General features: G+C 46.8%; 1 protein-coding gene across 1 annotated transcript in view; it reads left to right on the forward strand.

Moving 5' to 3' along the window:
• Window positions 1–519: 519 nt before the first annotated feature.
• Window positions 520–26,861, forward strand: part of ADAMTS3 (ADAM metallopeptidase with thrombospondin type 1 motif 3) — a 56,689-nt gene continuing 30,347 nt past the window's right edge. The window contains exons 1-4 of the mRNA XM_015623885.2: window positions 520–624; window positions 1,377–1,404; window positions 7,135–7,535; window positions 21,004–21,160. Of these exons, the coding sequence (XP_015479371.1) occupies window positions 556–624; window positions 1,377–1,404; window positions 7,135–7,535; window positions 21,004–21,160 (655 nt within the window). The 5' untranslated portion in view covers window positions 520–555. The remainder of the gene's footprint in view (window positions 625–1,376; window positions 1,405–7,134; window positions 7,536–21,003; window positions 21,161–26,861) is intronic.

The raw sequence follows: 26,861 nt of genomic DNA on the forward strand, positions 1-26,861 counted from the left end.
AGCTTTACAAGGTCCTAAACCATTCTGGGATTTTAAGACTGTAGCTGTTTCATTCTGCCTCGGGTTAACGGCAAATATGGAAACTTGAGGATGCGGTCCCGGGCTGGGGAGCTGCTCTGGGAGTCCCTGCCGGGGTGTGATGTGGGCAGCGGCGGTGGGTGGGATGGACGGACGGACGGACGGACGGACGGACAGGAAAGTTGTTTCCCGGTGGATTTCAGGCGCGAGGGCGGGGAGCGCCGGGGATGCAGCGTCGGGATGCGTTCCTCGGCGTGAGTGCGAGCGGAGCCGGGCGGGTTCCCCCGCGGTTCCCCGGCGGGCCGGGCCGAGCCTGACGTGGAGCGGCGGCCGGGCCGGAGGCGGGGCCGCCGCGGGTTTATCAGCGCCGCGGGTCGCGGCGGGCGCGCAGCAACAGGCGGCGCGGGGGACCCGCCGCCTCTCCGCCCGCCCAGCCGGCCCCGGCCCCGCAGCCGCCGCCGGAGGCAGGGAAGGCAGCGGCAGCAGAGGCAGCGGGCGGAGCGCGGCCGGGGCCGGGGCGCGGGCGGCCGGCTCGGGATGGTGCTCCTGCCCCTCTGGCTAGTGGCAGCCGCGCTCCTGGGGGCCCGCGCTGCGCCCGGCCGGCAGGTGAGTGAGGGGAGGAGGGAGCGCGGGTCCCCTGCCTTCCCCTGCCCTTCCTTCCCTTCCTTCCCTTCCTCCCGCGGCGTCCTCCCTCGTCCCCCCGCCGCCCCGGGGTCTGCGGGCGAGGAGAGGCTGAGACGGACGGGCGGCTCTCCGCCCTCTCTCTGCTGTGCCGCACGCCGCTGCATCCAAGCAGCCTGGAACCGGACACGGCATCTCCCAGCCCGGGCTGGGTCCCTTCCCTCGGGATCCTGTGCCCCTAGGTCACCTAACCCTGGCAAGAGCAAGTACCGAGCCGGCGGCGAGCTGACCGTGATATCGGATCGCTGCCACCGTCCCTGCGGTCACTGGGGTCCGGTTGGCTTTCCCATTCTCTAGCCTAGATACAAAGAGCTGTCAGCTCACTGCTTCCCCTCTGCCCCAGCACCCGTGCTTCTGGGAGCTCATCGCTGTTATATCTCCGCTCTGGCCACCGAACTTACTTTTTGGCACTGTGTCACCATGTATTGAATGGGTCATTCAGCATCAGGATTGCTTAGCAGCTCTATTTATGTTAAACTTGCTATGGGCTCCGTTAGGACATTGGTGGGAACAGCTGTTTATTCGGTTAGGGAAGAACTGCTATCCCTGGAAACCAAATGCAGAAAGATATAAAATAGTGCAGCACAGACTAAGTGATTTTTCAGCCTTCTGCCATCCCCCATTGCATAGTAATTGCACTGACAACTTTGTGCATGTGTTTCTTTTCTCTTCTGCAGGCTGGTAAAGAACAGCAGATCCAAATAGGTAAGTCTTTTTAGCTATTATTCCTGCTATTGTAATAGAAATAAAGGAAGTTAGCTGGAAGACTAGTTATTTCTGGAGAAATGATCTGTATGCAGGCAGGCATTCCCTGTGCACCCCCCACCACTGCCACCCAGAAGCGTTTGTAGTTGCAGTGACGTGGCATGGCTTGAATTTGCATGCCCTCTCGTGCTGCGGTTTTGCATCTTTACTTCTGTCTGTGCTTCATTTCTGAAATAGAAACCAATGAAAGTTAGGCAATCTGTAGCTGCTCGCTGTTGTAAACTGATAGATGTGGGTAAGAAGGTGCTGTGCAGCGAGTTCAGGGTCAGTGGCACGTGAGGGAGCTGAAGGGAAATGCGCCTCTGTGTGCCCATGGGGTGCTTCTTACTGAGACTTCAGCCTCTCGGGCTCTTCCCAAAGACAAGAAGCCTCCTTTAATCAGAAGGATTACACCCACAGTTTAAATTTCAGGGGGTCTGTGTTCATTTAGAGTAACTGGTAAATGAGTGCTCCACAGGGTGGAAGAGCTGGTGGAAGGATGTGGAAGCTGGTATTCCCAGGGCATCAGTGCCAGGGAATGCCATGGTGTGCTCCTTCCCTTACCCAGTGTGAAATGAGTCTTTTACCATCGCGGTACTGAGCGTGTTTCCCTGTACACCAGTGCTCTCTGGAGCTCTGCCACAGTGGGAATGGACCCCGGGCACTTCTGCTTCCAGCTCCTGTTGGACCTCCAGCCCTGAGGTTTTGGTTCAGCTTTTGTTCAGAAAAGAATTTCAGGCATTTCTGTGAATTTTGGAGGTCTTGTCTCAGCTTCAGTTCTGGCTCTGCGAGCTTCTGGGTTTAGGTTGGTTTTCACCATGATCAGTGAATATTGGGAACAGAGACCGTGAGGTACATTGAAAGCTAATTGGCAAACAGAGGGTTTTTCCAGTGGTATGCTGATCCTGTCTTTTATTTCTAGTCATTTCCATGAGAAATGGATTGTATTTGAATTTCAGAAACCATAAGCTGTATAGGAATGTGTCTTTTAAATTACACAGTACATCAGGCAAAATTCCTCAATCTGGAAAATAACTTTTTGTCCTTTAATGTCTTCCTTTCTTCCACAGCCCTGGCACTGCTGTAGTCAGGAACATTTGGGGCTGAATTTGATCCTGTAGATTCTGATTCAAAAAGTACAGAACCACAGAATCCTAGAATGGTTTGGGTTGGAAGGCACTGGTATGACCATCTCCTTCCAAACCCCCCGCCACAGGCAGTGACACCTTTCGCTGTCCCAGGTTGCTCCAAGCCCCTTCCAACCCAGCCCCATTCCAGGCATGGGGCAGCCACAACTTCAAACTGTGGCTCACTCAGTTGAGAGCTGTAATGACTTGGAGGTAAAACCCACTTTGGAATTGCTTGCAAATGCGCTGTCCTACTTCTGAGTCCCCACAGAGTATCGCTTTGCATTGCCGGTGTGTATTTTGAGTTGGCCCAGGGCTGGCTGTTTACAGCAGCTGATCTTTCCTTGTAGCCTGAAAAAGTCACCTGGGGAGGAAATTCAGGCACCTGGGGGTTTATTTTTGTTAAATATCATCACAGGCTGCAGTAGAGGGATAGCGAGTTAGCACACTTGATTACCTGTGTGCATGCACAATGTGCTGCGGTGCCTGGGAGCTGTCAGGAGAAAAGTGTTCTGTGTCACTCAGCCTGAAGCTGCTGATGCTGTGCTGCTCCTTGGCCTCCCACGCAGCAGAGCTCTGTCCCTGCTCAGTGCCACTTCTGGAAGAAACCTGTGCCACAACTGTGCTGAGCCCTACTGCCTGCAGGAAGCTCCTGGAAAACACGTGGAGCTGTGCAGAGGCTGCAGAAAAGACCACACCAACCATCTCTTGAGCTGTCTGTATCCCTGGTGGCAGTGAGGTAGAGGAATGAGGATGCCAGAGACGTGTCCCACATCAGCCTCTCTCCTTGCAGTCATTCTTGCTTTCATTCATCCAGCTTACAGCATCCAAATCTCACACAGCCTCATCCCTTTTCAGGTCCAGAGCTGAGTGGGAATTCTCAAGGAATCTGTCCCCCTTCCTTGTCTTCTCTTCCTTTCTGGGCATTCCTGCCACCTAAAGGCAGCCAAATGGAGAGCAAATGGTAGTTCTGGAGTGGCTCAGGTTGTTGAGAGGGACCAAAACTGCTCTGTTGCTTCTGGAAGCCACCAGACAACACTGAAGCAGAAAAGGGTGATGGCAAAACCCCTGCTGGGCTTGTCCAGTTGTCTCCACACCATCTTCTTTTATTAAGCATCACCTTTCCAAGTGACCAGAACATCTCTGTGCTCATCCCATTGTGCTTTTCTGTGGGACAGGAGTGTGATGTCCCAGAGCATGGCACAGCCTCCTTATGGAAACGCTGTCCTCTTCATCCCTGTAGCAGCAGGTAACTGTTTATTGTGCAGTGCTTCCCCTGCACAGCTGGATGTCTGCCATCCAGCAGTTGGGTTGTGTCACAGCTTGGGAATTCCAGGCAGAAAATCCCATGGTGATGCTCTGGACACGTCACCTTAGATCTGGTCCTTTTGCTGAGGTACCTGAGCTTCCTGACTCTTGAGCCACATCCAAACACATCTTCCAGTGGGGAAGCTCTGGAAAATTGCTGGTCATCCCAAGCCCGGTGTCCTTGTGGAATGGCCAGGGAGTGGGCTGTTACCAGGAGTCCCCCACATTTCTTTCCTTCAGTAGTTTGGTTTAGACATGGAAAAATAATTTGGACTTGGAGAAAATCTTCCTTTTCCACTGATGCCATTGATTTCCTCCTAGGCCCTGCCTTTGAAATCTTCTCAAGTGGATGCTGAGGCATTTGGCATTCTGCTGTGTGCAGCCACCCCGATGGTTTTTCATCACTGTATTTCACAGAATCTTAAGCTTAAAAAAAAATACTGTTTTTCCAAGTGTAGGTGATAAAAAAAAGTTGAAGGTTTTTTCAAACCTGCATTGACCACAGCTGTTGTACAGTGCAGAGACAACTCTTGTGAGGCAGTGGTGTGAATTCTGCAGTTCCACGAGTTGTCCGGGACAGCTCTCTTCAGAGGCATTCTCTAGCTAATTATGTTTTGGCACACAATGAAAGAATGTCATCTTCCTTCTTAAGTGCTTCCTTTTGACCTAAACATTGTGCAACTGGAGCAGCATTTTAAGGCCAGATTTTTTTTTAAAAAAAAAAGAAGAAAATTTATGGTTAAGTGCTTTTCCTCTTGCTCTGATTAGCGCTGTCACCTTTGAATCAGAGCAGATGGACGCTGAAATTTTAGCTTGGGAAAGGGAACACCAATAGCTGGGATAGCATTTCCTCAGAGCGTGCAGTTTGTGGAAAAAGGGTAATGTAAGTCAGCAGAGGAGTTCAGATGTCTTTGGGATTCAGTCATGTCCCATTTAATTTTAATTGCCTTTGAACAAAAGGCATTTCCTCTTCCAGCTCAGCATTTACAGACTCTGGAAAAGGCTTTCGCTGACTCAAAACCTTGACAGTTCTTATTTTCCATCCGTAGTTCCTACCTTCTCATGGCTAGCTGGCTGCTCTTATTAGCAAAATAGCCAGTTTTTGCCCCCCAGCCTGGGGAAATGTGGGAATTCTGCTGCAAGATGTGCAGAGCAGTTTCTCAGTCGTGCAGTGAGCACAGAATTTGATCACCAGACTGGGGTCTCTGGCACTGAGCGTCCTTTAAAGAAAAAACAAAACAAGCCACGAGCAATCTCAGCCAGGTACAAGGCGGAATGTCAGCCTGGGAATGAAATCCCAGTGCTGAAGCACCGGGAATGTGAGGATCTCTGGTTTTACTTTGACCCAGTTTGAATGTACAACCCAGCAGCTCTGTCTCCTGGGCATGGCCTGGTGTCTAATTAATAAAAATAACTTTGGAGTTTTAATTCGGTCCCTTCTCCAAGGAGACAGATTAACAATCCTAGCTCAGAATTCCCAGTGTTTAAAATGGGAATTATCCTAAGGATAATGGCCTAATTAGGTTGCCAGTTTTAGAACCTGATCTTGTGGGTGTATGGCAGAATAGGTGGAGCTGGCTGCTGCTGAAACCCACCCTGTGGCTGATGGCTGTAGGGTACCAGTGGGCTTGGGAATTGACTTTTCACATTCCTAGGATATAGTATTTGTATAGTCAGATATTTGTAGTGCAAGAATTTACATGTGTGCATCCTGCTAGTACCATACATTGCTCTTGGGTCAGATTCCTCAGTAAGTGGCTGAAAGAATATTAAAAACAGTTCTGTGGAGCCATTAGGAGCGTTTTTCCTACTCAAGTTACTTGTTGAATGCGTGGGTCTCTTAAAACCAGCAGCCCTTGCTACCAGGAGAGAGGAACTGGCCACTGAGCTTTTCCTCTATTAATTCTCATATCAGGTGTGATCCACTCTGGGAGCAGGTGAAATTTAGCTCACTTAATTAAGAAGATTTATTTAGGGAATTCTCAGCGGCACTTGGCACTATCATCTGATCTTGAAGCTTTTTGAGTGAAATTGTCAGTGCTATCACTCTGGTACCGCTCTCCCAGGAAGAAAGGAGCAGGGAATAACTATTTTTGTGCAAGATGTCTTTTTAACTCTCCTCTAGTCAAATAGACAGGCTTAGACTCGGGCCTTGGGCGCATTCAGAGCAGCGGTGTGGCTCACAGAGTGACCTGGCCCTTCCCTTACAGCCTGAAAATGGGACACCAAATACCCTGATTGCTGCCAGATTACAGAGGTCTCACTGGAAAGATAAACTCATTTGAATGGATTTGTTTTCCAGTGGTGTGAAATGACTCGAAGACACGTCGCCTTCGCTGAGGGTTGTGCCATTGAGCTTCTCCAGGATTACCAACAGTGTGGCTTTGCTGGGTTTATGGCTTCTCTCAGCTGCTCCAAAGTGCAAGATTTAGGATCAAATTTGTGCAGATCTGTGCTGGGTTTTTTTAATAATTAGATTCTCTTGTTGGTTTTGATCTCTGTTACTCATAGGAAAGGCAAGTGCAAATTGCTAGCTAGGGGGATTTGTAGAGGAATAAGTTACTGCCTTTACCAGTGCTGACATGGATTAATTTGTAAGCAGCATGTGTGATCCACTGGATTTTTTTCCCTACATCTGTTTCCTGAGAAATCTGTATGCAAATTGTGCTCATAACCTAGCTTGGCACTTGATTTTAAAAAGCTTGGTGGAAGTCCTGACACAGGAGCAAGTGTCATGTGTACAACAGAGCTGTGTGGAATTCCTTGTAGGAGAATTCAGAAGGCTCTCCTGGGCCTGTTGAGCAAGCCTGAAACCCCCCAGATAAATGTCAGTGAATATTTCAGGCTTTTCTCTGTAAGTTTTAGGAAAATCATTTTTATAATAACAATTGATAGGAAGAAATTTTCCCCTGTGAGGATGGTGAGAGCCTGGAACAGCTGTGGCTGCCTCATCCCTGGAAGTGTCCAAGGCCAGGTTGGACGAGGCTTGGAGCAGCCTGGGGCAGTGGAGGGTGGTGTCTCATCCCATGGCAGGTGGTTTGGAACTGGATGGTCTTGAAGGTCCCTTCCAAGCCAGACCCTTCTGTGATTCCATGATAAAAGAGGAGCAGTTTCCCCACATTAGTAGCTCCAACAGGAATCCTAAATTGGGATTTTTGCAAGGGTTGGTGTGAGGCAGAGGTGTCCTTCATTCCTTGGGCTCATTCCACGCTCCCATTCTTATTTCAGTGTGGCTTTTGGCTGTGTTTCTTGGCAGAACTGGGAAAAAGCAGAGCAAGGCCGTACGGGTTAGTGATTCCGATCAGCACCAACGCCGATGGAAGCTACGTGTCCAACATCCTGTCGGCGAGCCACCAGCGGCGATGGGCGCGGGAGGTGGCCCGCAGCCCCCGGCGCCTGTATTTCAACGTCACCGCCTTCGGGAGGGAGTTCCACCTCCGCCTCAGACCCAACACCCGTTTGGTGGCTCCCCAGGCCGTGGTGGAGTGGTATGAAGACTCTGTGGAGACCGGGAGCCGCGGCGGTAACGCGAACGGGACTGGGAGCGGCGCGGAGCGGTTACGGAAGAGAGAGCCGCTGTGGACCGACTGTGCCTACGTGGGGGACATCACGGACATCCCCGGAGCTGCCGTGGCCATCAGCAACTGTGATGGGCTGGTAAGGCTGGTTTCATGGCTCTTGTGTCACCCTCCACACACAGCTTTTGGTGCTTTTAACTACGCTCTCCTAACCATGTTGTTTTAGGGAACTTGGTCTCTTGCATTCCTTTAGAAAATGTTCATGTCCTGCTGCTTTGCTTTGGGATCATTTCTCTGAGGTTGAGAAGTGAAGTTCTTAACGTCTCAGGTGCAAGACAGAGAGCTGAAACCTACATGTTTTGGGTTTCCTTTTTTATTTGCATGAGGTGTAACAAACAGGAAAATTGATAATGAAGACATTTCCAGACTTAAAAGGTGACCTTGAGTTAACTGAATTTAGAATTTGGTGTCCAGATCATCCCTCTTTGCTTCTCAGGTACCAAAATGATGGACTACCCTGTTATCCAAGAAGAGCAGCACTAAGTTTTAAAGGGTTCATTGATAAAGTGAGCGTGCTTTTTGTTCTCTTTGGTGCGGTTTTGTATCATCAGGAGGTGTCAGGTGAGAATCGAGCGGTTCACGTCTGTAGGTTTGTTATGAGAGGTTTGTTTTCCATCTGACTGCGAACCCTTGGGTTTCCCTGTGGCTGGGCAGATGCCCAAATCCCAGAAGGAAAGGCTGGGCATGTCTGGAGCCCACACACCATTCCTTGGTTTGCTCAGGCAGCAGTGAAAGGCAGCAGCACCCAGCTTGTGCTTTGTTAGCAGCGGTGGAACCTGCCTGTGACATCCAGGGAGATCAGTGTTGGGGTTAGCCTCCTGCTGTTTGGGACAGGAATCACATGAAAAAGTCTGCAGCAAGCATCCTTTCTTGGGTTTCCCACTTCCCATAGCTTCCACGTGGTCATGATTTGATTCCATTTGGAGATAAATCCTGGCTAGGAGAGCTCCCACCTCAGCAGCAGCAGCAGCAGCAGTCACTGTGGGAGTAACTGCAGAAATGACTCAAAATCCCCATTCAGAACAAAACTCCTTGGATTCCCTTGCTTTGAGAAAGGAAATAGTGATAGTGGTTGCAACAGAGGTGATGACTCACATCAGTTTGGTGTGTGTTGGGGAGTTCTGTCAGTTCTTTTAGGAGACTCTGTTTCCAGTGTACTGTGCTTACAAAGACCAAGCCAGACCCCTGCCTGGCTAGATGTAGCTTCCAATAGAATTGTTCTGATGAATGAGACCCTGGGACTGGCAGCTGGATTTTGGCAGTAAGCCTGAATGGAGTTGTTGTGTTGAGACAGCATGTGAAGACAAGAAATTGGATTAAATGGAATTAGATTAAGGAGTGTGGCTCCGTCACAGATTGCCATGTGGCTGGCAAGCTGCTTGTGGTGTGTTTTCAGGTAAATGAAGCCAGAGGGGGGCTTTTGGAGGGGGAGTGGCTTAACAGTGGCAGAGGACAGGGTTGGGTGGGATATTGGGAAGAAATTCTAGACTGAGGATGGTGAGGTCCTGGCACAGGTTGCCCAGAGAAGCTGTGGCTGCCCCATCCCTGGAAATGTTCAAGGCCAGGTTAGATGGGTCTTGGAGAAACCTGATTGAGTGGGATGTGTCCCTCTTTGCCCCTAACATCCTGTGTGCTTTCCATGGTTTTGGGGACTGGAGCAGGAGAAGATGGGCTTTGTCTTTGAGGAGTTGTGGGTAAATGCTCCTGGGTCACTCTTGTCTCTCCATTCATCTCTACCTTTGCTGTTCTAACATCTCTTGGAGCTCTGATCATGTGAAACAAATAAATAATCCTGCATATTCATTTTATGGTTTTTTCCTCCCACTACCTCCCAAGGCAGCAAAAGGAACTTGCAATTACCATCTCTGGCCTCTCTGTTGCTCTACTATGTGTCTCACAACCCAGCTAGAATATCTGATCCTCAGTGTATCCTAAAGATGGGGAAGTGAGATAACATGGCCTAACAGAAACTGGAGCAAGAGTGAGAAATTCTAGGGCCATGTGTGTGCTGGAAAGATTTATTTTTTACTTATTTAGACACTCTCCAGAGTAGCCAGCTAGGTTCTGAAATCTTGGAGAGAAGGTGAAGGGAATCACCAGGGTAGCAGTTTGCACAAATAGCTTGTAGAAGAGGTTTGATATCAGAAATAAAAGAGCGTTGGGTACTAAGTTTTGATTGTTTGATAGTAAATGTGTGCAATAATTGGCATCTGCACTAGTAAAAAGTAAGATTTTTGCCCACAGTCTCTTCCTGAATCTAAACTTACATTTAAATCCCCAAATACTTGAACACTTTTGTTTTGAAATAGTTTACATATCTACTTTTCCAGTGGAAGTAGTCTGTCTGCCATCAGTTCTGCAAATTCCTATCTTGACATCTGCTTAATCTGCCTTGGAAATGACCCTGTTTATTTAAAAAACCCACTTGCATGTGCCTGCACTTGTCATGGCAGAAGAACCTTTCATTAGTCACAGAGGAGCTGCCTCTTGTCTTCTTCACTGTGTGTCAGAATGCTGGTGCTTCCACAGGTTTCTGCTGCATGTTTCTGCTGTTGTTTGGTGAAAATAGCAGTATTTATTGTCAGAATCCACCAGGAGTGGAGGGTGCCAGCCCTATAAATTGTATAGATTGTAAGTAGAGAGAAGGCAGCAAGCTTAACATTTGAAATAGTGGTATAAATATAAATATAATAGTGGGAAATAGTGGCATAAAACACTTTGTACCTGTTATTGTATAGACAATCATCTCAGCTTGTCAGTTCCTGAATGAAAGTGAGCAGGTGTTGGTGTGTGATGCCTTTAGCTTGTTCTTGCACTCTGAACCATGTTCTGTAGATGTGTGTCTGTGTTTGGGCTGGGATCTGGTAGTGCCACTGCTGCTTTCTGTTTCTCCCACAGCATTAACCTCACTCCTTTCAAATGAAAAGGCTGGGCCCAGCACAATGAACCTTTAATCTCTGACCTCAGATTGCCAGTAAAATGTGACTTCTTTTTTGTCTGCTGGACATGATTTGGAGTATTTTTGTGTATTGAAATCCCAGGGCAGCATAGGTTGTTTGAAGTACAGCTGTTTGCAAGTGGAAGATGCTCAGGAATCTGCCTGCCTTGTAGTGCTCAGCTGCCAAACCAGGGAAATCCTGGAAGGCAGACCAAGCATCAAGAATAGGAAAAAAAAAATACCCAAACATGCTTAGATCTGTCATTTGTGACAGATTATTCCTCACTTGCTTATTGCCATTCCTTTTTCCAAGGATATGGAGAAGTGAAGAAACATGTCTGTGCATGTTCACAGCTACTTTCCTTTGGCAAATCTTTTGGAAATACAGGCTGGAGTACCTCAGACTAGAGATAATTGCACAGGCTTTAAACTTGGTTCTGGAAAAGCTTTAAAAATCTGTTGGAGTTGGGGCATATGGGATCTAAGGAGTTTCTGGGCATTTTGATTTGTTTCAAATCCTTTTTTATTACCATTGTTTCATCAGGACTGAACTTTTAAGGCTTATTTCTTGTTCCTGTGTTGGTTCTAATGCACTATTTCACCATGATTTCCCCTAAACTGGCAAGACAGAGCTCCTAACTGGAGAAACATCTTTCTAGGAGCCAGTGGTGTTTCATCCCAGTGTATTGGAATAGTCTTTTGAAGACACACACTTGAATTGCTGCAGAGCATCTGGCTGTGGAAACTCAGAAATATCAGAAACTCTTGCTGAGTCTGGGATTGGGATTAGGATTGGGACTGTCCCCTTGGGACTGGAGGTTTTTTCCAGTCCAAACTCAGGGCTGTGGGGATGTCTGGTGATGCAGGACTTTGTGGGAGGGCAAAGCACAAGGAGAGCAGAGCAAACCCAGGGGAGAAGGAGAGCAGAGCAAACCCAGGGGAGAAGGAGAGCAGAGCAAACCCAGGGGAGAAGGAGAGCAGAATAAACCCAGGGGAGAAGGAGAGTAGGGCAAACCCAGGGGAGAAGGAGAGCAGTGTAAACCCAGGGGAGAAGGAGAGCAGAACAAACCCTGGGGAGGAGGAGATTAGAGCAATCCCAGGGGAGAAGGAGAGCAGGGCAAACCCAGGGGAGAAGGAGAGCAGAATAAACCCAGGGGAGAAGGAGAGCAGAACAAACCCTGGGGAGAAGGAGAACAGTGTAAACCCAGGGGAGAAGGAGAGCAGGACAAACCCTGGGGAGAAGGAGAGCAGAGCAAACCCTGGGGAGGAGAGCAGTGTAAACCCAGGGGAGAAGGAGAGCAGAACAAACCCAGGGGAGAAGGAGAGCAGAACAAACCCAGGGGAGAAGGAGAGCAGAACAAACCCAGGGGAGAAGGAGAGCAGGACAAACCAAGACGGAAGCGGCTCTGGCCGCGTGCCGCTCTGGGCAGATGGCAGCATGTCTTAGGCTGATTTAACGCTCCGATATTCCTGCTCCCCTGCCCTACTGTGCTCTTCCCACAGTAATTCCCTCCTTGCCATGAACTCCTGTGACCTGCTGTGCCTGCTCTGGCACTGCTGTTTCGCTGCACTTGGCAGCAGGATGAGCTGGGCGTGATGGGTTGCAGCTGGACTCCATCCCCGTCACCTCTCCGCTGTGCAGCACTTCCCACGGGCTAATACAAACTCCTCAGCCCTAGTAATCCATAGGAAAGAGGATTTCTCCAAGTTCAGGAACTCTCCAGAAACTTGGAAAAATGCATTCTCTTATTCAGGACTTGGGGCTTCTTAAGTAAAACACAGAGGGGAGGAGCAGTGGTTGAGAAGGGAGGGGATGGGGATGGAAGTCAAGTGTCAATATAGCGTGAAATGAGACAATCTGGAAATTGTTTTATATGTCTGGTTTGCTTCTCCCTGAAATTATCACTCAAAGAAAATGAGTAATTCACCCTTACTCTGTGGAGCAAAGTTTATGGTAGGTGGTTGCTCAAGCTCCATTTATTTATTTTTGTTTGTTTTTGTATATTCCTCTAACGGGGCCAGATTTCATCTAAAGATAGGTTTGCTTCATTTCCAAGCCCTTGTGTCTCCTCTTCTCTCTCTCCTGCCTACCTTCAAACACAGATTTTGGGCCTTAAAAATTATGCTTTGGCCCCTTAAGAATGAGCCTTCAGACCTCAGAAGGGGTGTTTGGAACTTGTGAAGGTGTGTACTCAAAAAATGAATGTTTTAATCCTAGAGTCCAAGGTTTGAGCACCAGGAATGAGGCTTTGTGACCCAAAAATAAGATTCTTAGGTCTAAAAGTGTGATTTAGACCCTATGGATGAGGGATTGAACACTCAAGATGTGTCTTGGACCCTAAGGATTGATTGGATCATAAAAAATGGAGCTCTGGACATGGAAAATGAGACTTTGGGCACTGTAAATGCAACTTGGAGCTATATCTGTTCAAAAAGGTGGAGGTAATTTAGCTTTTTTGGCTCATAGCAAGTGTTTGTAGGCACTTTTTTGGTAGCTGAAATGCAAGTTTATCCTCTGCTGAGGAGCAGGTGGCAGCAGGTTATCAGATAATTGAAAGCAGGGATGAAAGGAAGATGAGTCTGCTGTGTTTTGACCTTTCTGCAGAATTCCTCACCCCCCAAGCTGAGGAGAAATGCAGTGAGTTCAGGCTGGCATCTGGGTGACCTGTGATGGTATCTAAGGTGCCTTCTAGGAAAGGAGGACTTCCTTATGGAAGTTCCTCTCTGGAACAATCAGCAGGAACAGCCCAGGACACCTGAGCTGTGAACTTAACTACCCCAAAATGGGCAAAATGTATGTGTAGAATGGAAAATAGGGTGCTCAGAAGACTAAGGTTGTTATTAATCTCTTTTTTTTCCTGTCTTTAGATTGGAGACAATATTTGAAGGTAAATTAAGAAACTTGGTGGTCTAGTGTGGGTGAGGCAAGGTGAGGAGAGCATCCTTCTGCAAGGGGTGTAGGAACAGGCAGCTGGAGAGAGTCTGCCTGGAGGCTTTTCATAAAAAGTCTCTGCTTTGATTGCCACAACTTCAGGCTTTTATTTATAGTTTATTTCTGATGTTGAAAAATCATTCTGTGCAGCAAAGCACAGGTTCACATGTAATCCCTCCCTTTTAAGCAATATATTTAGGGGCTGAAACTGCTGTTAGGGATCAGTATGTGGTTAAAAATGGTCTGGAACACAGGGCTGGTGGTTGGGTGCTGCTCTGGATATGCCTTTTGTAGCTGTTATTTAAAAACACCTTGTAGTCCTGGTGATGCATTTTCACAAAACACTGCTTTTAGGGCACTTGGGCAAAGAATTTCCTTTCTGGATTTTTCCTTTTTGTTTCCAAAACAGCAGATGCTTCTTAAATTCTTTGATTCCTGGAGGCTCACAGCTTACAGTTTATAAAATAGCATAAGCTTATTGAAATGACTGAAGTACAGCCCTTTTTTCTAGTTTGAGCAAGAAATCCCAGACTGTATAACTTGTGTGGACTCTTGATAACACACACAGAATTGGGCTCTCATTCCTCATTCATCTCCACTTGTCACCTGTGGGGAAGTGTGTGTCCCAGGAAAAGAAAGTGAACAGGTACTGAAATAGTGTTATCAAAATTCAGTCCTTGTAGCCTCTCTGGAAGTTGTCATTGATGGTGGGGTTGGTGCTGAGTTTGGGACTGAGATTGGTAGGGTGGAGGTACAGAATCCATATCAGCAATGGCTTTTTTGATGTTCCACTTTCATCCAGTTTTGTGAGTGCTTGGATCTGGAATTTAGCCTGCAAGGCACAAGGTCTGGTGATTGCCAAGGGGCAGTAAGCAGGACTGGAGAGAAAATACTGTGCCAGGTCACTGAGAAGAAGAGTTTGCTCTTTTGTGTGTTTAGTTTTCTCACACTGCAGCTCTAAGCATTGTGCTCCCATCCAGGCTTTGGAAAAGTCACAAGAAGTCAGTTGGTTCCATCCCTGCTCCTGTGTTTCATCAGGAGCTTCTTGAAATGATGGATCAAGTGCAGCACTATTGTTCCCATTAAAACAATCTCTGCTTTCACTTCTGTTTTAAATAGATACTTGGTTTTCATCGAGTGCTCCTGCTACTTGGCTGAGAACTTTAATAAATGGAACCATGCAACACTAAATCAGCTTCCCTATCTCACAAAAATCCCTTTGGCTTTCTCACTTTATACAATTTTACCACAGTTGGTTGGTTTTTTTCCCTTTGTGCAAGGATGTAGAACCAATTGAACATTCTGAGTCTGATGGAAATATTACTGGCTTTGGTGCTTCCTAATTTTTGATCCACAGAGTATTTCCATTCAGAGGAAGCTGCATCAGTTTTCTGTCCTGACTTCTCTCTGAGGAGATGACTCTTGCTCACTCCTAGTTTGGACTGAGTTTCCTTTACCTTGGAAGAGTGATGGTGCTGTGGCATCATAAATCAGTATTTCTTTTGTGTGCCACAGCAGAAATGGTGCTGCTGACATCCAGATCATGAGATCTTCGTATTTTGGTGTTATTTTATTCTCTTTATTCTTTTGGAGTATTCAGCACTTGAAGGCCTCATTTCCCCTTCTCTGAGGGCTATCAGATATCCTCACTTTTTGTTTTCCTTTCCACATTTTAGAGGAATCTATGACTGGTGTCATCCCATGACTTCTGGATGTGGGAAAACACCACATTTACTGCAGAGCTGGCAACCTTTGCCATCTCCTGCACCGTTTCTCCATGGAATAGCTCCTAGCAGGGACCTGCTGTTCTGACACAAAGACAAAACCTGTGCTCAGTAAATATTTCTCCAGAAGTTCACTGCCACCAGGGCGGTGCTTGACTGCTCTGAGCGTGTTCCCTGCATACTTTTCACTCTTCAATAACTGATATTTTTGATATTTTACACCCACAGTTCCTCCTTTAAGGACAAAGCCTTTGGCCTGCCAGCTCTCTGTGGCAGTTTGCTGTTGAAATGAGTCCCGGTGGCTTTTCCAAGAACAAAAAATAGAGATTGTATTTTTCCACATAAAATCGAAGTTTGTTTTTGCTCTGTGCTTTCGTGTAACTCTTAAGGACTTCCATTGAGTTTTCTTAGATTTTCTGAGAGGGGAGAAAAAGGAAAACCCAGCACTTGGATCAAAACCAAGCATGAGCAATTTCAGCATAAAGGAATTTTCTTAAGGATGTTTATAGAGGAGACTAAAAAACTTAATTCCAGTCCAGTGCAGTGACCTAGTAAATGTTGACATTTTCTTTTCTTCAGTGCAAATTCAACAGGATCCTGGTTAATTTGATGGCTCTTGCAAATGCCTTTTGCTCCATTAAGTGGTATCAATTAGTGTGTTGAGAGACTTCAATTCCTCTGGGCAGATGATTTCCAGTATTTCAGTAGGAGCTTGTCTAAGAGCCTTCTAAGAGTTGCCCATGGTTTGGAAGAGGATATTAAACGTTGCTGTGTTTTCATCCTGTTTCTCTTATTTGTTCTTATCTGAACAAACAAGACTTCTCTGACTTCTCTTGGTAGCTGCAGAAGGTTTTTGTTTTGATTGAAAAATCTGGTGTTAATGATTGGTCACAAACTGGTGCTGGGTTAATAACTCAGGTGGCTGTGAGACTCGAGCAGCGTGCTCTGAATCTTTGATAAGATTCAAAAATGGGTTTAATGTTACTAAAGAAATGTGATCTCACTTCTGGAAGAAAAATCTCAAATCTCTCTGCTGCCTGTGTTCAGCATCCTTCAAGGATGGAGCCTAAAATGATACAGGAGCTCTTGCTTTAATTATTAATTTTTATAAATAATTAATATTTATATTAAATACTAAATATATAAATATAATAATATTATATTATTATTAATTAAAATAATAATTAAATAATTAAGGAGCTCTTGCTGAGGTGCATGGCCATTGTTCTTCACAACCACACTGCTCTTCCAGAGAGGGAAAATGAGCTGTGGAATTTCCTCTTGCTCCTCTGGGAATCGCTCCAAGGGTGCTGGAGCTGGAGGGTTAGGAAATGGGGATGTTTTACCCCAAAACCCTGGTGTTTTCCCAAAGCCCAGACCCCTCAGTGGGGACTGGAGGCCCATCCATGGAGGAGGAGGAATTCCATCTGCAAACCTCCTCTGTAGGCACCCAGCAACTGGATCAGTCACATCTGTTTCTCCAAAACGCGCGCAGTGCTGCGATATCGCTTTTTGCCAGCATTCCTTTAATGTGCAGTGCTTTTATATAAGCCAAGTATGTCGAGGCCATAAATGCTTTAACATGCAGAAGATGTGAAAGGAGGGAAGTATGTCCACTTGGATGCCTTTCCCCTTCCCTGCCCCAGGGAGCTCTTGGGGTGTGTGAGCACGGTGGGACTTGGGACGAGGGGGATTGCCTTCAATGGACAGAGGGCTGGCTGTTGGGATTTTGGGAAGGAATTCTTCCCCATGAGGATGGTGAGGCACAGGCTTAAACTGAGGAGTGGCATCATGGGCAAACTCAGCAACTTGAGAAGCTCCTAGAGGATTTTTGAAAGGAAACCCAGAGAATCAGTTGATTCTTGCCAAAATATGGAACCCTTGTGGCACGGGAAATAACACCCAGGCAAGGACCTGAAGGTACAACCCTGGGGCCTGCACAGCCTTGGAATCGGTGTGCACCCACTGTGGCTCAGTTTTGGGAGAGGCTGGCAAGGGGAAACGTGCTGCAGGCAAGACATACTTCTTTGCTTTTATTTTTCTTCCAATAAATCAACCAGTGTTCGGTGCAACTCCAGAAGCTTTTTGCCTTTGGATTGGAAAGTGGAGCAGCAGGTAGGTGTGACGCAGGTTTTGCACAGTCACCCAACTGAACCCACCTTAAGCCAACAGAGAGGGTGAAAGGTAGCAGTGTTTTGGGGCTGAATTGGGTGTTTTCAGGCAAGGCAGCACCTCTTTTATAAAAGCATGTTTCTATGGACTCCTTAAGAAGTTTAGACTGGAGGGCTGTCTCCAGAACCTGCCCCCTCCCCGTTCCAGGTCCCAGGTGTTTGTCTTGGCAGGAGGCAGTGTCTGCTGGGCCGGGGCTGGGATATTAAATTGAGGGAACACAGAGCTCTTGATGCTTTTCAATAGGGCTTCTATTTAGGTAGGGCAGGATAGAGCTGTCAGCCACCTGTGATTGTCCAACAGGGAAAAAAAAGGAGGGATAAGGAGTGGAGGGAGAGCCCTGGAAACATTTTCCAATTCCATCAATAGAATGGCAAGAAGAAAGCATTTTCTGGGAGGCAGAGCCTTGTGTTGGTTTGGCTGCTGGGTCCTTTGCTGCAGTGCAGGCATTGGTGGATGGAGAAATCAAGGATGTGGGATGTCACTGGGAACCTCCTGAACTGAACTTTTCACATGTGGAAAGCCTTGTCAGGCTTTTGCTACAAGCTGAATGATCAATGTGTGGCCCAGAGTGAGAATTAATCCAGGTATCCTGATTCTGACTCTTGGGATAGCTCTCATTTTCCATGTGTATTCCAGATATGTATTGCTGCATTTAATTTTTAAGGTGTGAGGGGTGGTTGATTCATTTAGCTTCCACAGAGTGGAAATTTAGATTCAATGGCCTTTAGCTGAAGGACAAAAGGTTTGGATTAGGTATTAGGAAGAAATTCTTCCCTGTGAGGGTGATGAAGCCCTGGCACAGGGTGCCCAGAGAAGCTGTGGCTGCCCCATCCCTGGAAGTGTTTGAGGAGATGTTGGACAGGGCTTGGAGCAACCTGGTCTAGTGGAAAGTGTCCCTGCCCATGGCAGGGGATAGATGAAGTTGGTCTTTCCAGTCCCTGCTGACCCAAACCAGTCCATGGTTCCATGATTCTGTGTGGGAAACAGGGGGAGTCCATTCTGGATGCTGGTAGGAAATGCAGGTGGGAGCTGAAACCATGGCAGAGTCCCTCTGGATTGGATAGATCAAACCTCTGTTGGTCTTCATGAGTGTGAAGGATATTTGGCTTCTCTTGGTCAAATAAAGGCTTCTTCTGCCCCACCACATGGTTTGAAGAATGGAAGGGGGGAGAGAAAACATTTGGAGAAGTCTCCAGGCTTTGAAATTCTTGATGTACAGATCCTGTCTGTTTTCCTGTGTTGGTGCAGGTGTTGGACTTGATCCTGTTCTTTGGGGGAAGCAGGTCCATCCTCCCAAGCACAGTCTCTCCCATAAAACAGGACACAGGTAGTTCTCCCTTTTCCCACTGAGTCCTTCAGTGTCCTTGGATTGGAAAGGAACTGCCTGGCTCTTTCACCTGCTTCACCCTGGTGAGAGCTGTGATTTTCTCATGCTCCCCTTCTAGATAGACTCCAGCAGCACGGTGCAGCTTTATTACTCTGTATTTGCGCCTGTGTGTGTGACTGGAGGGTCACAAGGTGGAAGCACCTTCTGGAGGGGAAAGCAATTTTGGCATCCTTAGATCCCTGTGTTAATTCCTGATATTTTTCTTGCTTGTCTCTTACTAAGGATGACCACTTCATGTAGCCTCCTGCTGCTGAGCAAGCTCCAACCTGCTTATTAATCTGCTTCCACTTATTGACAGCCTGCTCTGTTTGGAGATCAGTGTAGAGCCTTGAACGTGATGTTAAAATTTTTTAAGCTTACATCTTCCCTATTTCAAACCTTCCCAGTGAAGAGCCAGCATGTGGTGTTTCCAAATTACTGTGTATGACAGAGGGATGTGCAGATCCTGAGACAGATAAGGGATGTCTGTAATACCAATGAAGGTTCTCATGTAGAGAGAGATGCAGGGAAGCTCTGTGCATCTTGAATTCCCATATTGTGTTGCTGATTTGCTTAAAGCAGCTTTGCAGATCTGTCCTCTCACTGTTCAGAGCTGGTTTAGGAGAAATAGCTGCTAATTAACTCCTGGGTTCCCCAGGGTGTCACACCAGTGTTTGAAAAACTGTTTCTTTGCAGTACAAAGGCACTAAGGACAGTTTAAAAACATCACTTAGGGCATTACCTGAGAGATTCTGAGAGACCAAAACACAAGGTGCTCACAGTACAGGTACCAGCAGAGTTTTGGGATGGAGGCTGGGAGCAGAAGGTGAGAGCATCCTCTGACCTGCTGGTGTTGACCACGGAAAGGTAGGATGGGCTTAATAACCCAAAGCCTTTCCTTCTCTCTGGGAATCAGTTTTAGAAGCACTTGATAATGGCCATCAGTGTGACTGCTGAACAAACTTCCTGACATGTTGAGGGTGGCCTTTCCAAAGCTCACCTGGGAATTAACTGCCTCACCCGTGCTGCAAACCGCTAAAAAAGGGGGCATTTGACTTCCTAAAATACTTTTGGAAATCCCACCCATCATGTTTAATACTGAAGGTAAATGTGGCCATTAATGGACACTTCACAGCTCTCCGTTGTGCTCCCTGAATGAAGGGCTCTTTCCTCTTTCCCTACAAACACCCCATGCATATTTATAGGGAGTCATGTTCCCCCTTAAATGATGTTGATTTTGGCTCAGGAAGTGATTCCTTCGTTTAACCTGCCCTTCTAGGTTATTTTCTCAAGGCTTTATATTGTTTCTTATTCCCTTATTCTTGTCTGCATCTTTTACATTTTGGGGGGAAAAAAAAAACCAACAAAAAAATGTGTTTTCCAGATTTTGCTTTATCCATGGATTGTCCAGTGAAGGATATAAGGTTTGGTGTCTTCTGGGAAAGAGGGAAAGCCTTTCTAGGTGGGCTGCCTGGGCCAGACTGGGTTTGGCATTTCTTCCACATACTCTTTATTACCAACTCCAGCAGCGCTTGCTCTTGCATCTCTCTAACTCTGTAGAATTCCCTCTGGACCGAGGGGGGCAGGAAGAACTGCAGGGATGAAAGGAATTAATGCTCAGAGGTCATTTAGACAGATACTGGGGAGCAAGGTAGATGCAGCTGGGGTGCTGATGGAACCTTGGGCAGCTTTCTTCTGGATTCTCCCCTGGCACAGTCTGTAGCAAAGCCAAGGAGCTCATCCCTGAGCCTGGCTAAATCAGCCTGGCTGGTTTATTCCAGCCACTGTGCCCCAAAGGCCACTTTTGGATTTTGGTGGTCCTGTTGTCTTCCCTTTTTCACAGAATCCTGAGGACAGCTCTGGAGAACTCTGCAGTAGCACAGATTCCAACCTGCCTCCTTCAGTGGATGGAAATTTTGAATGTCGTTAATTTAGAAGAAAAAAGTAGTAAAATTAATAGCATTCCAAGATTGGAGACTGCTTTCCTGGATTGCACCATCAATGTGCTTTTGTGGAAAAAAATAAAAAAAAATTAAAAAAAAATTCCACTACATACTTTTTTCTTGAAAATCCACCACAGCCTTTTCTCCAAGGGAGCTGTGAAAAATACGTGCTCCCTGCACCTCCCTGGACATCTCTCCAGCTGGGGGAAAAGAAACACTGGGTTGGCACTACAGTTTACAGGGAGGATTCACTTGAAGATGCATAACCTGCTTCTCTTCATTCATTTGGAAAACTTGAAGCTCTTTTTATTGGTGCAGTTTTTTTGGGGGGGGGATAAAGAAAAGTTTGGGTTACAGTAGTATTCCCAGTATTTTATGCTTCATCCCTCTCAGTATTTGTTTTTAGAGCCTCCAGCTGGGCCTTTAGGCTCTAAAAATGCCATATGGACATGTTTTGTCTCTTCCTTACCAGGCTGGAATGATAAGAACTGATGAGGATGAGTACTTCATCGAGCCTTTGGAGAGAGGAAAGCAGATGGAAGAGGAGAAGGGAAGAATCCACATGGTGTACAGGCGGTCGGCGGTAGCGCAGCGTCCCACCGACACGCTCCCCGATGTCCACACAGGAGGTACAGTACCCCCTGGGGGCTGCTTACACATCTATTCCAGGTGATTCCAGCCTATGGAAGCTTTTCAGTGAGGCTGTGCAACTCCTCTTTCAAGTTTGGGTCCTGGTTTTTTTCTAAGTAACAGCAAATTTGTGCCAGTTTATTGTTTTTCTCCTGAAAGCGGTCTGAAGGCAGTTGTGTTGATCAGGTATATTTTGTCACATCCAAGAATTCCCCTCTGCCTTGGAGATAATGTGGTTGGTCCATCTGAGAATAATTACCATGTCTGTGAATAATTATCATGGTGTAGTTTAATCCATTTGCTTGTGTGTCTTTTTAATATTGCACAGGTTCTCTTAAGTCAGGGCACTGTGTATTGAAGGCTGAGGGGTTCTGAGGCCCTGAGCTCAGGATGAAGGAGCAGCTCTGCACCTGTCAGTGCTCTGCCTTTATTTCAGTGTCTTTCACCTTCTCACATTCCTGTGTTTACATTGTGTTCCCGTGTTGTTGGAACTGGAAAGGGTTTGGGAGATGAAAGAATTCCTTACAGTGCACAGAACAAGAGGTGCTCGGCTTTTAGTGCCCCAACAAGGTTTAGATTGGATATGAGGAAAAATTTCTTCATGGAAAAGCTTGTCAAGCCCTGACACAGGCTGCTCAGGGCTGGGGAGGGGTCACCATCCATGGAGGCATTTAGAAATGGTGTAGATGTGGCACTTGGGGACACGGGTTAGTGGTAGCCTTGGCAGTGCTGGGGGAATAGCTGAACTCCATCTTGGAGGGCTTTTCCAACCTGAAGATCCCATGAGCAAGGTTAAAGCAAGGTGCCCAAGCCTGTGGAGCCTGAGGAAACGCTTGCAGTGCTTGGGTTGTCTGTCAGCTGCTAGTGTTGAGTTACCTGTGTGTGAGCTGCATATTGATGCCATGAACACGTTCCTCTTTCTCCTCTGTCCTTGTTCCCCCCCAGCGTGCTCGGGCACTGTCTGCTCACGCTTTGGGAGTTCAGCCAGCACACACAAGAATCCAAGTTTTCAGTGACAGATGACTCAAACAAACAGCCCTTAAGATAAAAAAGTGCTTAAAATTGCTGTTGTCAATGAAGTCGTTACAGAACTGGAAACAGTGTGACAGCCTTCCTCGGCAGTGACACAGGCCACGCTCTGTCGTGTTTTCCCTACAAAAAGTCAGTTTTCTAAGAGGAAGGCTTCCAGCTCTAGCTGTGTGGAAGGAGCTTGCAGTCTGACAGGACATCTGGTATTCCTGCAGGATTTTACAGCATTGCAGGGTTGGTTGGACATTGCTCAGACAGAATGAGTGGGGGAGTTGGGAGTGGCAAAGCTGCCATGCCGAGAGCAAGGCTTCAGCAGTGATCCCAGTGCTGGTATGGACTGGTGTGTATCCATGGAAGTCAGCACACCCACCCACTTCTCTGTGCCTGTTTCCTTCAGGCCTGTCTCTTTGATGAAGCTTCACTGAGCTGTTTGAAGTGGCCACCAGAACTCTGGGGTTCTGGGGAGGATACTGGGCTGCCTCAAGCTGTGGGATAGTGTGGGTTCAGCCCTGCCACCCTGGAGCAGAACCCTGTGCTGATTTCTGGCTGTGGTGTCCGTGGCTCTGGACAGCCTCTTTAGGGAATGTACTGCTTTCATCATTTGCTTTGTGTAGAGACTGGTTTCTTTAGAAGCCCTAGATGGGACACTCAGGAAATCAGACTGGAAATCCTGCCCTGTTTCTCTTTGTGCATGTGCACACCCAGTTTAGGCCCCTTGAAGGATTCCTTCATTAATTATTGCCTTTTTATACCTCTGTCCTTTCACTCATTTTGCTGTGACTAGGATCTCTTGCATATAAATAGACCTAAATATCTGGGGTTTGTTTTTGTACCAGGTAATTGTAGCTAGTTCTGTATCTTTTATGCTTAGAAAATGCCTCTGCTCTCACTCAGTGATATCAGGGAAATGTGGAATATTTTTGGCTTTTGGCAGGATTGACTGTTTGTATGTCCTGGGTAATCTATTTGCTGATTCATAGGATCTTGTTTGACTGTATTCCTTGGAATCTGATCTTTCTTCTGCTAGGTGGGGCAGTGCAGGGAAGCAGTAGGTCTTGACCACCAAACCTTAAAATCATTTTATTAACCCAAAATCCTACTTGCTCCTCGTGATGTCCATCAGACAGGGTATTTTCTGGTTTGAAGTGCTGAGCTCAAGTCAGCTCCCCTGGGCAAAGGAAGCTCTTCCTCTTCTCTGGAGTGGAAGGCAAGCTGGGAAATCCCAGCTATTGAAAAAACACTTAAATGTAGTGGGATGTGACACTGGACATTTGTTTTTGAGCATCTGGGATGAGCATCTGGATAGGCCTGGTCTGGGAATCATATCACAGAGCAGGACAGTGTCTAGAGGTCTCCATGGGTGTAAATACACATGACAGCCTCCTGACAGCTTTTCCATGTCAGATTGCCCTGGGATGACATTTGTAAGCTCAACTTCCCCAGTCATTTAAGTCTTGATCCTAAAGACACTGAACATCTGTGCTTCTCATCTGAGTTGAGGACTGCAGGTAGTCAGTGTCTGTGTTGTGTTGCTCCCAAGTAGTGTCTCTTAAATCAAAAAATAATTACCCTTAAGGGCAGAAAGAAACAAAGGCAAAGTCTTCAAAGGAGGTGAAGGGTCTGAGGGACAAGAGGGCGAGTGAGCTGTGCAGACAGAGCTGAAAAAAATAGAGCAGTGTATGAGGCTGTCGTGTTAAAACATGATTTAAAGCAGTCCTTATGATTTTCTCACCAAAATAGCTTTTTTCTCAGGAATGGAAGGAAATGCTCTCAGGACAAGCTTGAGTTGGGGAGGTTTGGGAGTACAACAATTATATTATTCTGTCTGGGTGGGATGAAGTGAAGCTTCTCCTTGTCAATAAGCTGAGAAACATCACTGAAATATGTAATCATTAACCTTATTCCTTTAAAGTGCTCAAGATGCAATAGAAACAGGCAAAGAACCTGTAGAATTTACAATCTAATTTGCTCCTAGGAGGTCTTCTGTACAGCTTCTACTGATTTTGGCTCAGGGGTGTGGCAAAATGTAACCCAAGCTGCGTTTCAGAAACACAAAAGCCTGATCCAGGCCCAGTGGAGTCAGTGGGAACACTCAAACTGACATCAGGCAGGGTTTGGATCATATGCTGCTGGAGCTGATAACTGAGTATTCAATTTATCTTTGCTCCTGTTTGTTCATTTTTCATTTTATCTGTGTGCTTTTGAATGGTGGAATGATGACAGCCAGCCCTGAGCTTAGCACTTAGACAGCGTGGTAATGTACTCGGAGCTTTCCTATTTCATCCTCCTCTTCACACCATAGTATTTTTTAAATGACAACCTATTCACCCAGCAAGCACTTGAGATGAAAGTATTTTTGTAATTACTTCCTAACAGTGGGAAACAAGGAGTAGGAGCCTTTATCTCCCAGCTTCCTTTGAGAATTTTCATTTTCCCCAAAGAACCCAAGTGCTTGTGTGTCTGATGGGGTTGCCATGGCACTGGCATCGAGTGTCTTTGTCCCAGGTGGGAAACATGTAGGAGGAAGAAATGATTTGGGAATTGCTCCTGGTTGCCTGGGAATGAAGCCCTGGAACAGAAGGTAGAAGAATGGCAAGACTATTGCCTGCTTGGGAGACCTCCCTCTGCACTTCCCCAGGCACACTCGTGGTTCTCAGGGACACTGTCGTGCCGGAGGGCGGCTGAACTCTTTCTCAGCAGAATTTCTCATGACCTGTGTTCTGGTGGAGGATATTTTTGATGCTGCACAGCCCACCACACAAGTTTGTGCATCAGAACAGTGGGGAAGATGGAAATGGTTTCAGTGTAGAGTCATGACATGAGGGTGTTGTGTAGCACCCTCTGTTCATATGGACATTTCTGTATAATCACAGAATGCCAGCGTGGGCAGTGTTGGAAGGGACCTCAGGGACCATCTCAGTCCCTGCCATGGGCAGGGACACCTTCCACTATCCCAACTTGCTTCAGGGCCCATCTACCCTGGCCTTGGACACTTCCAGAGATGGGGCAGTTGCTTTGGGCAGCCTCTGCCAGGGCCTCACAAGCCTCACAGCAGAGAATTTCCTCCTAACACCTGGTCAGAAGTCTCTCTCCAGCTCTGTTGTAGTCCCCCAGGAAAGGGCCACAAATGACTCGTGTTGATGGCAGTAACCTGCGTTGTCTAAGCACATCCTGTTCTTTGTCCAGCACTTCTGGAGCTTTTGCTTTTCATTTAGCCTTCTTCAATTGAAACTGAAGTGGATTCTCTTAAGTTCTTCATTGAATATAGTTTGGGATTGGGTTTTTTCTTCTTTTTTCAGGTAACAGTTTGCTGAAGTAATCAAATAGATCAGGAAGAGCACAGTATGTATAAAAAGAACAGGAGTGTTGGTGATGGATGTATAGGAAGCAAAGGGAAACACAGAGTTTTATAGTGAGGAAAAACTTACAATTTTGTTTCAAGAGAGAAAAGCTTGGGCAGGAGTGGATCAGAAGGTGCCGTGAAGTGACGGATGCGCTGTGTCTGTGTCGGGGAGGTTGTGCCTGATGGTGAGAGCAGGAACATCCATCTGCTTAAGTCGTCTTCTGTTCTTGGCAATAACAAAGGAAAATGATTTTTAAATAAAACCAAGAACAAAGGCTTCGTTCCAACTGCAGGCATCCAGCGCCAGAGTAGTAAAACACACAGAAAAATCTGTATGAAGGGAAAATTGAAAAAATGGAGACAGGTCAGTACATTCAGCTTGTGGCCATTCCAAGGCTTCATACCATTTTCCAATAAAAACTCCCTGTGCCCCCAAATTGCATAGGAAGAAGAAAACTTTCAATAAACAGCGGTGCTAACAGACAGGAGAGGTTTTCAAATATTGTGTGAGCAGCTGGTCCTATATGAAGGAGCCTGTTTGGTTTATAGATGACATTCTCAAAGTCATCTGGGAGAGACATCTCACCAAGGGTGAGGATCACCCTTGGGTGGTCCATGTAGGACTGAGGTCCCTGGCTTGGATGTGAAGTGGCTCATTTCCACTGCTGGGTTTGATCAGAAAGGTGCAGTGAGATGGTTAAAAGTGCTTTTTATGGCCCGGGACACACAGAGCAGGATGGCTCTCTCCGGGAATATGGGAGTGAGAATCAGAAGAGCTGCCTTATCAGGGGGAGTTGATGTGAATTAGAGGTCAGGAACCAGAGGAAATGAATCCTCCCACAGCTGGCGGGGGCTGAGGCTTGTTCATGTGTTTCACATGCGCATCCTACAAATTTAGGAGCGAAGTGAGAGCACCGAGACACTTCCACTGGGAGCAGAGAGCCTTGTTTAATCAGTCTGTATTCTACAGCAGGCTTTTCATGGGAAAATACACTAAAACATAGCACTTTGTGTCATAACATAAAAGAGTAATTTCCATACTGTAAGACTCTTGCTGGGCTTTCTCCTCCTGAATTTTCTGCAGTTTTAGCATTTTTCCCCACTGTGAGATGCCTGGTTTTTAATGGGTTTGATGCTCAATAAATTTATTAGAGGATTCTAGAAACAGCTGAAGAATCCAAACTGAGCTCAATCTCTTTCATTTTTATCTTTGAAAATACCTGGATGAGGTGTTGGCATCGGTGGCTTATGACAGAGAAGGAAAACACACCTGGTGTGTTTTGAATGAGCAGTTTGGGTGCTCCTGCCTTTGGTGGGGTCCACGGGGA

Source organism: Parus major, chromosome 4, assembly GCF_001522545.3.
Source record: "Parus major isolate Abel chromosome 4, Parus_major1.1, whole genome shotgun sequence".
In the NCBI taxonomy this organism is placed as follows: Eukaryota; Metazoa; Chordata; class Aves; order Passeriformes; family Paridae; genus Parus; species Parus major.